The following is a 15,585-nucleotide window of genomic DNA, read 5'->3' as shown; positions in this document are numbered from 1 at the left end:
CTTTGTGATGTTGCTTCTTGAGCTAGTCAAATATCAAATTGAAGAATGATTAGGTTGAATGGTCCTATTTATCCAAAAGGAACTGGTCGATGAGTTATCTATTTATATACATTTTTTTGATCAGTAATAGAAAGTTCCATTAAAAAAAAAGAAAATAAAATAAAAGCATAGGGGCCTCTACATACATGGTCAGTAGCTATCTATCTATATACATACATACACACACACACACAAACATACATATATATTTAAACTTGTGTTTGCTGTATTGATGTGCAACCATACATAGTTCTCTTTAGGGTATGTTTTTGTGACCTTTTTTTAATAAATAAATTAATCTATTTTGAAAGCGCAAATGGGTGCAACCCAAGTAAACATTAAGTATACAAAAGAGGCCCCATTTAGGGAGAGGAAGAACTGAAATCTAAAATCAATTACTATATTCATTGCTTAATGGTTTTTTGTTTTGCTGGAATTTGACTCATTTTCCAATCTATAATAATTTTGGGTTTAAGTTGCAAATTAAAACCTAAGAAGTAACCAGTACCGGCACCTCTTTTGGTACATATGTGACCTGAATCTTACTTTTTGAGGTGACAGTTGTCATTGATTTAGTTTGACTTGGAACTGTCAAATGACTAATTCACCTACCATTTACTGTTTATGATTCACTGGAGCCATTTTCCCCTGCATTTGAATTGGTTTTGGTGCAAGCTATGGACATTGGTAGGTTTATGTATTGGCTGAAACTGTGCGGTGACTATTTTGTACAATAGGATAAAAATGTACTATAAAGAGATCATTACCTTCCTGTGCATTTTCCTTGAGGATTTTTCTTAGTCTGTCCCTGAAGTACTTGATTAAGTTTATGATTACTAAAATTTAAATTTTGTTCCAGCAATTTCCTTATTGAAGCAGCAAGTGGAAGGTTTACAGGAACTTGACCAGTCGGTGGAGATTTTGATTCGTTTACTCTCTGCTTTGCCTGGTTGGAGTGAGAAAAATGTTCAGGTATTAAGGATTTTGCTTTTGCTGTCTGAGAGATTCGTCTTTTTCCTTTTCTTTTTTTGGCGCAAAAAATGTTAAGCATTTAGTCGAGCAATGCAGGTTCAACAACAGGTTATTGAAGTTACTACTTACATAGCTTCTACAGCGACAAAGTTTCCAAAGAAATGTGTAGTGCTTTGCTTGTTTGGTTAGTGTTCTTATATTTTGAATTAACAGCTAGCTGCTTGGTTGGCTTTGCATAATTTTTTTAAAGTGCACCTGATGTCTATTTCTATGCTTATGCTGTTTCTTCTTGTGGCTGAATGAATCTATGTCAAGTCAACTTTAGCCTTAGCTGGATTAAATCTGCCTTATTGACAGGTATAAGTGAACGAGTAGCTGATATTAAGACCCGTGCTCATGCCATGAAATGCCTCACTACCTTTTCTGAAGCAGTAGGTCCTGGGTTTATTTTTGAAAGAGTAAGTATGAAGTTTATATAATTTCCCTTAGTGTGCAACTAAAAGTATGCATATTTAGAGTGTCTGCTTTAGCAATGATGAAGGGTGCCTATGTTCATTTGGATATAATTTATTTTGACAATAGTATTAGATAATAGTTCAAAGACTGTGATCTTTTTGTAGCTTTACAAAATTGTTAAGGAGCATAAGAATCCTAAGGTTCTCAGTGAGGGAATATTATGGATGGTGTCAGCTGTTGAAGACTTTGGTGTATCACATTTGAAACTCAAGGTGTTTAGTTCTGTTCTAACATTAGTATCATGTGCAGTCTTTCTTTCTATTTGATTTTTGATTATAAACTGTTATTTATAATGAAGTTCACTGTAATTTTGCAGGATCTAATTGATTTCTGCAAAGAAACTGGACTACAGTCTAGTGCAGCTGCCACTAGAAATGCTACAATTAAGCTCTTGGGTGTTGTGCATAAATTTGTTGGTCCAGGTGGCTAATCATTTTTTGTAACTGTCCGTCTGCCTCAATTTTATTTTTAGGTTCTGACAAATTCTCCTTCGCAGATATTAAAGGATATCTGGCAGATGTCAAACCTGCGCTGCTTAGTGCACTTGATACCGAGTATGAAAAGAATCCCTTTGAGGTATAAGAAGTTTGTTTTATCGTTTCATATGTCTGTTTCTTGTTTATGGATTACTGAGTATCCTTGTATATCATCCTCCAGGGTGCTTCTGCAGCTCCGAAGAAGACTGTTAGGGCATCAGAATCCAATTTGTCGGTGACAGTTGGTGGGCTAGATAGCCTTCCACGTGAAGATATCAGTGGAAAGATCACCCCTACTCTGCTCAAGAGCTTGGAAAGTCCTGATTGGAAGGTTTGAGTATTTGTATATATTAACACCAGTTTGGTTTATTAACTTCTTCTGCGGTCAATATTTAGTAACTGATTCAAGAAGACACTAATTGACTAGAATCATTTGGATTCTGGATTTTTTTTTCTTTGTTTCAGGTTCGTTTAGAGTCAATTGAAGCTGTCAATAAGATTTTGGAAGAGGCTAATAAGCGAATTCAACCAACCGGAACAGGTGTAATACCATTGTGCATTCTGTTCAAGATTGTAAAATAAATGAGACCATTGCTCCCTCTATTATTCCTTTACTCTCCCTGCCTCTCGCTGTTGGTTCAGCGGCTGTTTATGCTGCTCGCCATGCTTCTACAATAAGCTTCATTTCTTGTTTACCCTTTTGCTTGCAAATATAGTTAATTTGTTAAACAATCTGTTTGTTCTGACTGCCAGTTGAGTTATTTGGGGCTCTTAGGGGGCGTCTATCTGACAGCAACAAAAATTTAGTCATGGCTACCTTAACAACTATTGGCAGTGTTGCCTCTGCAATGGGACCGGCCGTTGAAAAATCAAGCAAGGTTTGTAAATGTTATTTAGAGGGTGTTTGTTAAACGCCCTCCCTCCCCTAAACACTATTCACTTCCTTTTTTTTTAAAAAAAAGAGCAATATCAAAACATTCTCACTTTTTATATTACATCATTCACTTTTTATATCACATCATTTACTTTTTACTATTATTCAAATAACAAAATCGCTACAAAACAAAACTTTTTCACTTTTCAATACCACTTTTTTACTTTTCTATGCTAATCATTATTCTTTCTTCTTTTTTTTTCACAAAAAGGTGCACAGTACCCGGGTTGTTAACAAACAACCCTTTACATTTATCATTTTCTTCTAGGAGCTTGAGAGTTATTCTGAATTGTTTTTATCACAGGGCATTCTATCTGATGTTTTGAAATGTCTTGGTGATAATAAGAAGCATATGAGAGAATGCACTTTGAATGCTTTAGATTCTTGGCTTGGTGCGGTGCATCTTGATAAAATGGTAATTGTTTATTTAACCTGATGTTTTGAAGGTTTGTTGTTTAAGTGTCAGGCTTTGTAACAATAATTTTTTGTAGGTTCCTTGCATTACAGTAGCATTGACAGACACTAAGCTTGGGGCAGAAGGACGTAAGGATCTTTTTGACTGGTTGTCAAAGCAATTTGCTGGAGTAAGTGAGTTTTCTGATGCAGCATATCTGCTGAAACCAGCTTGTTCTGCCATGACAGTAAGAGTTTATTTACGAAAGAGTAATTTTCAGTCGTTTCTTGGCCAAACTTTTCCTGATTATAACTTTTGCATATATATTGTTCTTTTTTTTTTTGGTTCCCCCTGCCCCCTATTGAAATTACACGTGCGTGGAATCTTTCTTAGGATAAATCGTCAGATGTTCGAAAAGCGGCAGAGACATGCATTAATGAAATTTTGAGAGTTGGTGGACAAGAAACAGTATGTCTGCTAGATAAAATTCTGGTGCATGTTATAATTCATCTGAGCTATGATTGGTCCCTGAACATTTTCTTGATATTATGATTTGTTTCAGATCGAAAAGATAGTTAAAGACATGCATGGACCAGCTCTAGCTCTCGTTCTTGAACGACTGAAACCTTATGGGGCTTTTCAAGGTGGCTTTGCTGGTAGCTTAGTTAACTTTCTTTTTGGTTAGTTGTGTTGTATGCTAACACAACCTTTTTCTCTTAGAATCATTTGAATCAGCAAAAGTAATGTCAATAGGGCCAACATCAAAAAGCAGCTCAAGGGTTGGAAAATCTACGTCAAATGGTGTAATGAAGCATGGAAATAGAACTATGTCTTCGGTATGTTATACTGTCTTCAGTAACATATTCTTGTTCAAAATTAATGAAGGTATTGATTGTGTGTCTCATGGTCTTGAAAGAGAGCCATTGTAACAAAGGGCTCAAAGACAGAGTCAGTAACGTCTGTTCAAGATATAGCTGTACAGTCTCAGGCACTGTTTTATGTCAAGGACTCGAACAAGGTACATTGGCTGAAATTTGAAAAGTTGAAACCTCTATAGAAGAATCTAAGACGCATATAAATTATTTGTAATTTGGAATGGCTTATATACAGGATGATCGGGAGAGAATGGTAGTTCGTAGGTTCAAGTTTGAAGAGCCGCGGATAGAACAGATTCAAGATCTTGAGGTTTGTATTTGTATGGTGTTCATAGAATGATATTTAGGTTTCCCATGTTGCACCAAGTTGTCAAAGATCTTTGAGACATGCCTTTGATGTAGAATGATATGATGAGGTACTTCAGAGAGGATTTGCATAGGCGGCTTCTAAGTACGGATTTTAAGAAGCAAGTGGAGGGGCTTGAGATGCTACAGAAGGTGTTTTGCTTTCTCATGTCCTTGAGTACTTGAATTTCATTTGAGTATATGAAGCTTGTTTTATATGAATCTTCTATAAACATTTCAGGCACTTCCATCCATAGCAAAGGAAATTATTGAAGTTCTGGATGTACTTCTAAGGTGGTTTGTGTTGCAGTTCTGTAAATCGAACACGACATGCCTGTTGAAGGTGGTGTATTTTTCTCTCTTTATTAGTGCTTTCTTTCTGTACGTTATTTGTTTGTTCAGGGTTTATAAGTTTGTTCCATCTATTATACAAAATCTAACTACTTTTTGGTGAAACAAACAGGCGCTAGAATTTCTTCCTGAACTTTTTGACACCTTGAAGGATGAGGCTTACTCTTTGACCGAGTCTGAAGCAGCCATCTTTCTTCCATGCTTAATAGAGAAGGTTCCTTATATTCTTTGGTTGGATGCATATAATCAATAACATTATTATTATTTTTTGCTCAAAACTTTATTTGACATTATTGATTTCGCTGTTGTCGGGTTGTTTCAATAATACATATTTTAGGGTTTTTTCAATGTGGTATGCTTTATGATATCTGCTGTGTGCAAGTTAAAATGGTTATGGAGGAAAATGCTGAAAATTATGTTGTGCTGCAGTCAGGGCATAACATTGAGAAAGTACGAGAGAAAATGCGGGAGCTGACCAAACAAATTGTAACCATATGTTCAGCATCAAAAAGTTTCCCTTATATTTTGGAGGGTTTGCGATCAAAGAACAACCGTACTCGGATAGAGTGTGTTGATCTCGTTGGATTCATCATTGATCATCATGGAGCTGAGGTGAAGTTAGAGGTTTTTGGCTTGTTTGTTACATCAATTGTTGATGCTCTACTACTACTTTGATTTTCTGGTTTTCTGACATACTTGTGTCTACTCTCGTTTGAACAGATTAGTGGACAATTGAAGTCGTTGCAAATTGTTGCAAGCTTGACAGCAGAACGAGATGGTGAAATTAGGAAAGCAGCATTAAATACGCTAGCTTTGGGTTATAAGATTCTTGGTATGTCATTGTGTCTGAATGCCACAATGCCAGTTTTGACTTGTTGTGAGGTTTTTGTAATGTATATAGCTCCCGTTTTGATGATTTATGCCTGTATTCTTTTTATCATAGTATTAATTTTGTGTGCGAGGTTTTGGTCTTATTTGTTGGTTTGAATAAAGATTTGTATTTTAATAGGAGTGTATGATTTCCTTAACTTTGTCTTACTTTGAAGTTGAGGCCACTGGTGTTTGATCTGTCTCCCTTCCTTTTTCCCTACTGCTTGGCTGTTGCTGAGCACTTCTATGCACCAAATTTTTGTAGGTGAGGACATATGGAGATATGTTGGGAAGCTAACAGATGCTCAGAAAAGCATGTTAGATGATAGATTTAAGTGGAAGGTAAGTTAATATTTCTGTTTTGTTCTGTTTTCTGTTTCTATCTATTTACCAGGATGCATTTTATCAGGTACGCGAGATGGAAAAGAAGAAGGAAGGTAGGCCTGGTGAAGCTAGAGCTGCTTTAAGGCGTTCTGTCAGAGAAAATGGGTCTGTTCTGCTCTTAATGCTTGTGATATGCATGAATCTGTACCATTTGCAGCATAAGTTTTGCCTTTGCTTTTTCTTAGTTCCAATCTTTCATATTCTGTGTCATGATAGTCAATTTGTGAATGTGAAATATGATTATTTGGCTTCCAACATTTGTTGTTGGTTACGTCTTACTATTACTACTGTTTATTTTATATTATCAAATTATAAAAAGGATGAGGGACAGAGCAGTCCACAGAACACTAAGGACTGTTGAAGCTGATTTAGAGAAAATAAAGAGAGGTAGGGGAATAGATGGAAAGACAAACCCAAAGTAGTGCTGTAGAGAATAATTCTTTGCAATAGTTTTGTTTGGTCAGAAAAGTATCTTACCATGCTTCAGAACTGATTTATGTAATTCAACATCTCCTAATAATTATCTCTTAGTTCCAAGACGTTCTAGAGACAACTAGCATAATAAATACTTCTATTATGACTCACATAAGGATTCTTGATTTGTAACTCGACTAGTCATTTTAGAATGATAGCGAAGATGTAGCTAGCATTTTCCTTATATCATTACAAATGGTATCATCGCAACCTAGTACCACCATGTGACGCTGAAACACTGCATGAAATGGGTCCTAATAAGGACTTCATGGATTTGAGTGGGGAGATTGTGATACCTTATAAAGTTAGTCTCACATTGGGAAGATGAATTGTCCATATGGAGTAGTGGATTTTATAAAAGAATTAATGGGTGCTAAGTTTCACATTAGTTCCTTACTAGGTGAAACTGGACTTTATAAGTGATTAATGGGAACTCCAATTGCAACTTGGCCCATACGTTTGAAGTGTTAGCATGGACATAGCTAGCACTTTTCATAGGTTGTTTCAAATGATATCGGAGCAACCTAATAACACAAAGTTGCATTTAGTCATTACATGACATGGGTCCTGACACGTCAAGAATTTGAATGGGGGAGATTGTAACACTCCAGAAAATTAAAAGTCAAATAAGATTTATTGACTCTCATAAAGACTCATGACTGTACTTATCAAACAAAAAAATAAAGACTCATGACTGTCCTAGATTCAGCACAAACTACAAAATAAATACCTAATGGCATAACTGCCCCAAAACTAGATTAATTAATTGTCCGCCAGAGCTGTGAAAAATATTGAAGACACCCCATAAACATGAAATCAGAGCTTGCTGGCTGCATCACTTATGATGCTGTTTCTTATAATTCTTTTCATGGTTATTACAAGTCTAAAAGCTGAGGTTTAATTTGGATTTTTATCCACAATTTTCATGTTATCATGCACAGTTTTCATGGCTGTCATGCTATTTCAACATTTCATGTTATGATTGACAGAACTTATGATACTATAACTTTTACAATCTTGTTTTTTAAATTAGAAAAAGGGCCAGGAAAAGAACCTGGAATGATTTGGAAAAGTTTTGGTCGTAGTCCTTGCATTTGTATAAAGTGTTTTTTTCCTGCTCAAATTACTCATTTAATTTCAAAGAAGGCAGAGAAGCAGACTAGAAAATTTTCTCGTTAATGAAGGGAAACGTTCTTGTAAACCATGTGTACTATTATGACTATGAGTTCAATAATTAGCTGTAATATTTTTGTTGCTGCCTTAGAGGTAGTTCTGAACTTTCAACATGTTTACTGTTGTGAATCTGTGATTACCAGCTCCGATGTTGCAGAGCAAAGTGGGGAAGTTTCACGTTCTGTTTCTGGCCCAATATATTCAAGGTACAATAGACACTTTTGGATTTTAAATTTTTGTAGTTCTTTTTCTTGTTTGGTACAGCATAGTTCTGTCATGATCTTAATGTCATTCAGTTCCAGGAAAAACTATGGTCATACCGAGCTTCACATGGACAGACAGTTGGTGCCCCAGACTCTTGCTAGTGTCAACGGCCCCACAGACTGGAATGAAGCTCTGGATATCATTTCCTTTGGTTCTCCTGAGCAGGTGTCCAACTTATCTTGTGTCAATGTTTTTTATTCTGTGGGCACTCATCATGCACTAAACTAAAATATTTGATTTTTTGCACCTTGTCACTAGATGTGTCCATTTATTTAGTGCAGAAATTTTCCTTAATTATGTAAAAAGTTGGCCTGGAAATTCATAAAAGTTCCTCTATTGAATTGACATATTTTTCTAGGATACTTGTATAAATTAAATCTTTGTTTCAAGAGTTACTGAACTACGCAACTGAAGATTGTTAAATGGGGAGTTTGAGATGGTTTGTCATTGAAGCTAAGTTTTTTGAGTTTGAGTTTAAGTAGGGGTTTTTAGTTCAATTTTCTTGGGAAAAGTCTCTGTCCTGGGTGGGGTCGAAAGATCATGTAAAATCATCCAGGGTGAGCTACAAATGCTTTGAATTTTTTCTAGTTGGCATACGGTATTGAGAGCATATCAGAGACGATTGGAAAACCCATAGCTGGTGCCATATCAATAGGCACGGGTATTACTAGTGCCGATGTTGAAAGCTCCAACGGTGGAGGTGGGTATGCAGTTGTATGCGGAGGTTGCCGGTTTGAGCGGGGCAGATCCCAGTAAATTCCACTTCTTGTAGGGGCAATTCTGGCATTGCTGCCATTGATGCTTTTGAGACAAAGGAACGGAGCATTGGGGTAGTGATTGGGGATTGAGTGATTCCTAGTTTCTTCGTTGGAAAACTGGTTTAAAAGACTCTATGGGGCTTTTGGGTGAAAGTCTTGATTTTCGCCCACTAATAACATTGGTCCCACATAACGAGGAAAAAATCAACCTTTTAATCGGGAGAAAGGATTTTGGCTTGGGTTCTGTAGGCTCGGTAAAATGCATGAGTAGATATTGTTGTTGAGCCAAAGCCTCACCCAGAGGATCTCTTCTAAGCCCATTGTAGTGCAAGCGATCCAGATCAGATAGTATTGGCCCAAGTGAAGGTTGTGCATTCTAAAAGTAAGAGGCTTTTATCAAGTTTTTTGGTGAGGTCTAGTAGTAATGATGAGCTCTCCTTGTCTCATGTGTTATTTGTGGATGGCACCTTGATCTTTTGTGAGGCAAACGCTCATCACCTCTATAATCTGTGTTGCCTTTTTCTATGTTTTGAAGGTGTGTCAGGATTGAAAATTAATTTGGCTAAATCAAAGCTTGCCCCTATTGGTGTTGTGGAAGATGTTGAAGGCTTGTCTCATATCCTTGGCAGTAGGGTGTCTTCTTTGCCTATGAAAGTACCTAGGTCTTCTGTTGAGGGCTTCTTTCAAGGCAAAATCAATATGGGTTGCATTATTGAGAAAGATGAAACATTGTTGGGTTGGTTGGAAGCAACTTTATCCGTCTAAGGGTGATGGTGATCAAAAGCATGCTCTTTAACTTGACTACTAATTATTTGTCCTTGTTTCCCATCCCTACCAGTGTTGGTAAATGTATTGTGACACTTCAACATGACTTTTTGTGGGGCAGAGTGGGTTATGAATTTAAATACCATCTAGTAAGTTAGTCAAAGATTTGTGCTCCGATATCCTCATGTGGTTTGGGTGTTAGAAATATGTTTTTGTTTAACCGAGCTCTTTTGGGGAAATGGTTATGGGGTAATGCCTCAAAGAGGGGAGGCTTTGTGGCATGGGTGCAATTCTATTGATTTGTTAGATTTGATGTGGGTGATGGGTCAAAGATCAAATTTTGGCATGATGTATGTTGCGAGTATCAGACCTTGAAGGCATCATTCTCGGAGTTGTGTAGAATAGCTTGATTCTTCGAGGCTTCGATGGCAGATCACTTGCAGTATTTTATCGACACCTTCCTTATCTTATCGCATGATTGGGAGGTGGAATTGATTACCTTGTTGTTTAATCTTTTATATTATTTTCACTGAGTGCAAACTGCTTCTTGGGGTGATCGGACTGGAGGTTCACCCCTTGATTTAACTGAGGTGCACTTGTGGGAAACTCCTTGCCGAGAGCCTGTGCACCCCCAGGATTAGTTGAAGCGAAGCTTCGGATACTTGGTGCCAAATAAAAAATAAATAAAAATAAAAATCTTTTGTACTCTTTCCAATGGAATTCCAAAAGACAGATGTTTGAGGTAAAATATTTCTAAAATGCGCTTATTCCTCTTACTACTTGCTCTCCCTTTCTTGGGAAGTGCATTTGGGAAAATAAGGGTCCTTCGCAAGTGATGATCTTTGTTTAGTCGGCAATATAGGAAAGATTTGAAGTATGGATAACTTGAGAAAGAGGTGTGTCAATGTGGCGAGTCAATATTGTATGTGTAAGAGGAGCGGGAAACAGTTGACCATCTTTTCCTCCATTATGAAGTGGCTAGAGACTTGTGGGTATTGGTTTTCCGCCTTCTCAGGATTGAGTGGGTCAATGCCCTGACAGGTGGTGAAGTTGTTGGCTTGACCCATCTACCACCTCAAATCAAACAAATTTTGATAACATTTCCTACACCCTTATATTTTTCCAAACTAGGCTCAATTATATAATAAAGGAAAGAAAACGTTGGTTATGAATCATTTCTGGCTCTCTAAAAGCAAGGCTTCTGAAGTATTGACAGCGCTGTTCATTTGGCTCACTGCTGCTTCTAGTTTTTGGCTTCCTATTTACTTCTAAAAAATTTTATTTTGATATGTAGTTGTTGATTTGCTGCTACTGTCTTTTATGCCTAGGTGGAATTTCTCATCTTTGGCAAGGTATGGTGTTTGGAAGGGGATTTCTGGAATTGGAATATATTCTGTTGTACTGTGAAGAATTTGAGAAAAATTTACTTTGGCATGCTTAGGCCACTAGTAAAGACAAATGTATGTGTACATGTGTGTGTTTTGGTGTGTATATATACGCGCACACACGAACATGCATATACATGTATACATATATAGGTATTTATGTATAAACATCCTCAGATTTAGCAGAAGAACCCAGTTTTTCATTTTTATTTAGTATGTAATCAATATATCATCTGATTTACGAAGATAGTGGCTTCATCTGAACCTAAACTTCTCAGTTAGACTGTATCAGTTGAGCACTTAATGGGGTGTGGTTATCTTCTCATCCTCGTTTGCTATAATTGTTTTATGATTGATTCACCCGTCGTGGGTTTGTTTTCCATATCAATTTCATCTATTCTAGCAGCTAACCTTTTGAATGTATGAGACCTATTTCCATAACTAATCACGTTCTGAGCTCCTTAGTTGTTGTGCTTGGATGTCAATTCTTTCTAAGCTGCTGTTCTCTTTAGGGTGTCTCTTTCAAATACACACACACATACACAGAGACATGCAAGTCGTTTATGTATATGCATGTTATTTCGGTGTAAAAGAAGTTTTGAGCTTTGAAATATGCCTGTGATATGCAGTCTGTTGAAGGAATGAAAGTTGTGTGCCATGAGTTGGCTCAGGCCACTAGTGATCCAGATGGCAGCGCAATGGATGAACTCGTGAAGGATTCAGATAGGCTGGTTTCATGCTTGGCAAATAAGGCAATTACACTTGTATTTTTATCATGAAGTTAATTTGAAAATGTTATATATTCATATCTTTGTTTCTTCTCCTAATAGGTAGCAAAGACTTTTGACTTCAGTCTGACTGGAGCTTCGTCAAGGTCTTGCAAATATGTCCTGAACACTCTGATGCAGGTAAGTGTACCACCCTACTAGCCTGACATTTTTCTTTCTGCTCTTTTATGCATGTTTACGTTTTATCAGACTCCAAATTTTCTCTTCCCAGACTCTGCATCAATTAATTATTTTGTTATAAAATTCTAATGATATGGAATTTTCTGCAGACATTTCAAAATAAAAGACTTGCACATGCTGTCAAGGAGAGTACCCTTGACAGTCTTATCACTGAGCTTCTGCTTTGGCTATTGGATGAAAGGGTTCCCCATATGGATGATGGCAGCCAACTTCTGAAAGCTTTGAACGTGTTGATGCTTAAGATTCTGGTTAATGTTTACTTGAATTTTGAAAATACATCCATGTTGCACTGAGTTTTATGCATCTGTTATTTGAGCTTAATAAGTGGTTGTATGTACAGGATAATGCAGACCGAACTTCATCCTTTGTTGTTCTGATTAATCTCTTACGTCCATTGGATCCGTCAAGATGGCCTTCACTAGCAGCAAACGAGTCATTTGCTACCAGAAATCAAAAGTTCTCTGATTTGGTTGTCAAATGCTTAATCAAACTTACAAAGGTAACTTTTCCTTTTCAGTTCCTTGGTTACTTTGATTTTCAGAAGTATCTTTTCTTTCTGAAGCACTTTCGTAAGACAGTACTAAACTCTGCACCTAGTTGAAAATCTTAAATGCTTATCCTTGGTAATGACTTCATATTGTTTCTTGGCTTTTTCCTAAAGAGCTAGGTCGGACAATTTTAATTTTGATGAAGTGCTAGTTATGCTAGATAGTCATTTTCTCCAAGAGTTGTCATTCTTTATTGTTAAGAAACCATGACTATCAAAATTTTTAAAAGAGTCTGGTTATTGAAATTCTATTGATGCAACAAAATTTACTGAGGGTAACCTGTTCATATGGATGAAGGATTGCTGTGATATGTTTTTAAATTTTCTTTTTCTAATATATGGTCAGATGTTGTTGCTTATGTCATAGATCTGCTTTCATTGGTACAGGTTCTTCAAAGCACCATATACGATGTTGATCTTGATCGTATCCTTCAAAGCATCCATTTATACCTGCAAGACTTGGGGATGGAAGAAATCAGGAGGAGGTATCTGCTTTATCGCTTGTATTTTATTTGGTGAATAAGGCATCTATTATTTAGGTGTGCGTGTATGTGTGGTTTGTTCATTTTGAATATGGCATCTATTGTTATTTATCTCCTTACCCTATATGAACTGATCTCTTTTCTCCTTTTGCTTCCATCTAAAATATATATTTACAATAGAGCTGGTGCTGATGACAAACCATTACGTATGGTCAAGACTGTACTACATGAACTTGTGAAGCTTCGTGGAGCTGCAATAAAGGGTCACCTTTCTATGGTTCCTATAGATATGAAACCTCAGCCAATTATTCTTGCCTACATTGATCTTAATCTTGAGGTATTTATCTAGTCAGGCTATATGTTTTTTCTAGATGTATTGATGGAGAATTACCTGGCTTTCTTACTCCTTTAAATTCAGACTTTAGCTGCAGCAAGAATGTTGACCTCCTCCGGGACGGGGGGGCAAACTCATTGGGGTGATTCTGTGGCTAACAATCCATCATCTGGCACGCATTCTGCTGATGCTCAATTGAAGGTATCATTTTGCCAGTTTTTAAGTGCATAATTATTCAATAACTCATTTGTGGTTATCCTAAATGGTTGTAATATTTTTCTCTTATCAATTCCACTCCTGCATTCATTTTGTTTTTCCATTGCTCTTGTTGTAACTCAATAATAATTTGTTTGGTTTCCCTCCCCGAACTTGCAGCAAGAACTTGCTGCTATATTCAAGAAAATTGGTGACAAGCAAACATGTACCATTGGTCTATATGAGCTATACCGCATAACTCAGTTGTACCCAAAGGTAAGTAATTGAGTTTGTTGTTTCCATTTGGAACATGCATACTCTCATTTGTGGGATGGAAACAAAAGTCGTCAAGTATAACGCTTTCTTAAGTCGTTTGTTTGATTACCTGGTTATAGTATTTGTAATTATTGTTTCAGGTTGATATATTCTCTCAGCTCCAAAATGCGAGTGAGGCATTTCGGACTTACATTAGAGATGGTTTAGCTCAGGTTTTGGACCATCATCCTTGCCTTCGAATTATTTAACTACAGCCTAAGAAAAATTGTGAAGTAAAATATGCAGCTGCAAAAAATGTGTGCACGCATGTGCACATATACACACAGATATCAATTGAAATTGTGGATATAATTTTGCAGATGGAGAAGAATGCAGCAGCTGGAAGGACTCCCTCGAGTTTGCCAATGTCAACCCCTCCTCCAGTGGCCTTAACTATTTCTTCCCCTGATTTTGCTCCTCTTTCCCCTGTACATACAAATGCTTTGAATGATGCAAAATCATTGAATGTGAAATCCGATCCAACAAACTTTAATCTACCACTGTCGTATACTGAAGACAGCAGGGCCATAAATGCCCTTACTTCTTCAAGGGGATTCACCTCTGAGAACTCATTAGGCGACCAAAGAAATGAGAGATTTATAACTGGAGGTAATCTATGCTAGTGAGTCTGGTTTTGATTTGTTTTGTTGTTTCTTGATTTTGTACTCATTTATCAAGAAATTGCAGTAACCAGTGGCACATTAGATGCAATCAGAGAAAGGATGAAGAGCATGCAATTAGCAGCAGCTGCTGGGAACCCAGATGCAGGAAGCAGGCCACTGATGTCCATGAATGACAGCTTAAACCATGGATTTTCTAGTCAGATTCCTCATGCATCAGACCGCACCGGTGCAGAGAATACAGTACAGAGTGGTGTTCTTCCCATGGATGAGAAAGCATTGTCTGGGCTTCAGGCCCGAATGGAGAGACTCAAAAGTGGATCAATTGAACATCTGTAAAAAGAAGAATATATATATATAATATTGGTTGTAAATGGAGGAGCCAGAGTACATTTTCGGGCAGTTGCCGCCAGTACAAATATTCGTTGGGCTATTTTCACCAGTTGACGTCGTGCGTGGCAACCTTTGATATTGTAGCAGAGCTATTAAGGAGTAGCACTTTTTGGCCATGTGCTATTGGTATCTAATGTTCTGCATAGTGTATATTGTAGTTAAATCTTCTTTTTGGCGGATATGCCTGGTTTGCTCTTAGTTTAAACATTTGTAAGTGTAATTTGAGCTTTCATTAAATTCTTTTCTGACATGAAAATTTTAATTGAACGGACGCCTTTGAGAATTGCTTCATTTACATACAAGTTCTACGGAGAGATGTTTACGCACTGAGCTGGAGCTGTTTAAGAAGAAAAAAATTCAACCTTTTTGGATGTGGCCGACAATAGAGAGAAATTCATAAAAAATGAAAATAAATAAATCTCTCTCAATCACACGCAGCACTGGCAGCAGAGAAAAATTTCTCTGCTGCCCAGTGCCTCTCTCTTTCACTCTCTCACACACACTAGAGAAAAATTTCTCAGACCCGCCTGGGTCACGGCTGTGACCCACGCGGTCCCTGGAATATGCCCATCAACCCAGTGCCGAACGCCATCCCCAGAATACGCCCATAGCCACTGCGCAAAGCCACCATCTTTCGGATCACGATTATTTTCCAGTTTGGGTTGGTTTGTTTTGTTCCTTCAAGTATGATAAGATTCACGAGACCTTTTTCTTTTTTATCTTTTTTTTTCGGTGGTCGGTTTTGTTTGGACATAC

The 15,585-nt window shown here is 37.2% G+C and overlaps 1 protein-coding gene across 6 annotated transcripts in view; it reads left to right on the top strand.

Annotated features, from left to right (window-relative positions):
- LOC132172823 (protein MOR1) overlaps window positions 1–15,112 on the top strand; it is a 49,060-nt gene extending 33,948 nt beyond the window's left edge. For 4 of the 6 annotated variants that reach the window (XM_059584394.1, XM_059584393.1, XM_059584390.1 and 1 more), the window contains exons 19-54: window positions 899–1,011; window positions 1,108–1,195; window positions 1,369–1,469; window positions 1,632–1,739; window positions 1,844–1,949; window positions 2,024–2,103; window positions 2,185–2,334; window positions 2,469–2,544; window positions 2,757–2,881; window positions 3,242–3,352; window positions 3,429–3,578; window positions 3,725–3,799; window positions 3,894–3,975; window positions 4,052–4,167; window positions 4,248–4,349; window positions 4,442–4,516; window positions 4,609–4,704; window positions 4,793–4,894; window positions 5,015–5,116; window positions 5,332–5,514; window positions 5,623–5,734; window positions 6,038–6,114; window positions 6,182–6,261; window positions 7,947–8,009; window positions 8,100–8,232; window positions 11,605–11,727; window positions 11,806–11,883; window positions 12,033–12,191; window positions 12,284–12,442; window positions 12,878–12,975; window positions 13,153–13,309; window positions 13,391–13,507; window positions 13,682–13,777; window positions 13,918–13,989; window positions 14,137–14,425; window positions 14,504–15,112. In XM_059584394.1, the coding sequence (XP_059440377.1) occupies window positions 899–1,011; window positions 1,108–1,195; window positions 1,369–1,469; window positions 1,632–1,739; window positions 1,844–1,949; window positions 2,024–2,103; window positions 2,185–2,334; window positions 2,469–2,544; window positions 2,757–2,881; window positions 3,242–3,352; window positions 3,429–3,578; window positions 3,725–3,799; window positions 3,894–3,975; window positions 4,052–4,167; window positions 4,248–4,349; window positions 4,442–4,516; window positions 4,609–4,704; window positions 4,793–4,894; window positions 5,015–5,116; window positions 5,332–5,514; window positions 5,623–5,734; window positions 6,038–6,114; window positions 6,182–6,261; window positions 7,947–8,009; window positions 8,100–8,232; window positions 11,605–11,727; window positions 11,806–11,883; window positions 12,033–12,191; window positions 12,284–12,442; window positions 12,878–12,975; window positions 13,153–13,309; window positions 13,391–13,507; window positions 13,682–13,777; window positions 13,918–13,989; window positions 14,137–14,425; window positions 14,504–14,775 (4,226 nt within the window). In that variant the 3' untranslated portion in view covers window positions 14,776–15,112. The remainder of the gene's footprint in view (window positions 1–898; window positions 1,012–1,107; window positions 1,196–1,368; window positions 1,470–1,631; window positions 1,740–1,843; window positions 1,950–2,023; window positions 2,104–2,184; window positions 2,335–2,468; window positions 2,545–2,756; window positions 2,882–3,241; window positions 3,353–3,428; window positions 3,579–3,724; window positions 3,800–3,893; window positions 3,976–4,051; window positions 4,168–4,247; window positions 4,350–4,441; window positions 4,517–4,608; window positions 4,705–4,792; window positions 4,895–5,014; window positions 5,117–5,331; window positions 5,515–5,622; window positions 5,735–6,037; window positions 6,115–6,181; window positions 6,262–7,946; window positions 8,010–8,099; window positions 8,233–11,604; window positions 11,728–11,805; window positions 11,884–12,032; window positions 12,192–12,283; window positions 12,443–12,877; window positions 12,976–13,152; window positions 13,310–13,390; window positions 13,508–13,681; window positions 13,778–13,917; window positions 13,990–14,136; window positions 14,426–14,503) is intronic. The other 2 variants (XM_059584392.1, XM_059584391.1) reach the window with 1 other exon arrangement.
- The last annotated feature ends 473 nt before the right edge of the window (window positions 15,113–15,585 follow it).

Source organism: Corylus avellana, chromosome ca2, assembly GCF_901000735.1.
Source record: "Corylus avellana chromosome ca2, CavTom2PMs-1.0".
Lineage (NCBI taxonomy): Eukaryota > Viridiplantae > Streptophyta > Magnoliopsida > Fagales > Betulaceae > Corylus > Corylus avellana.
The sequence above is the reverse complement of the archived record's forward strand: the minus strand, read 5'-3'. Positions and strand labels throughout refer to the sequence as shown.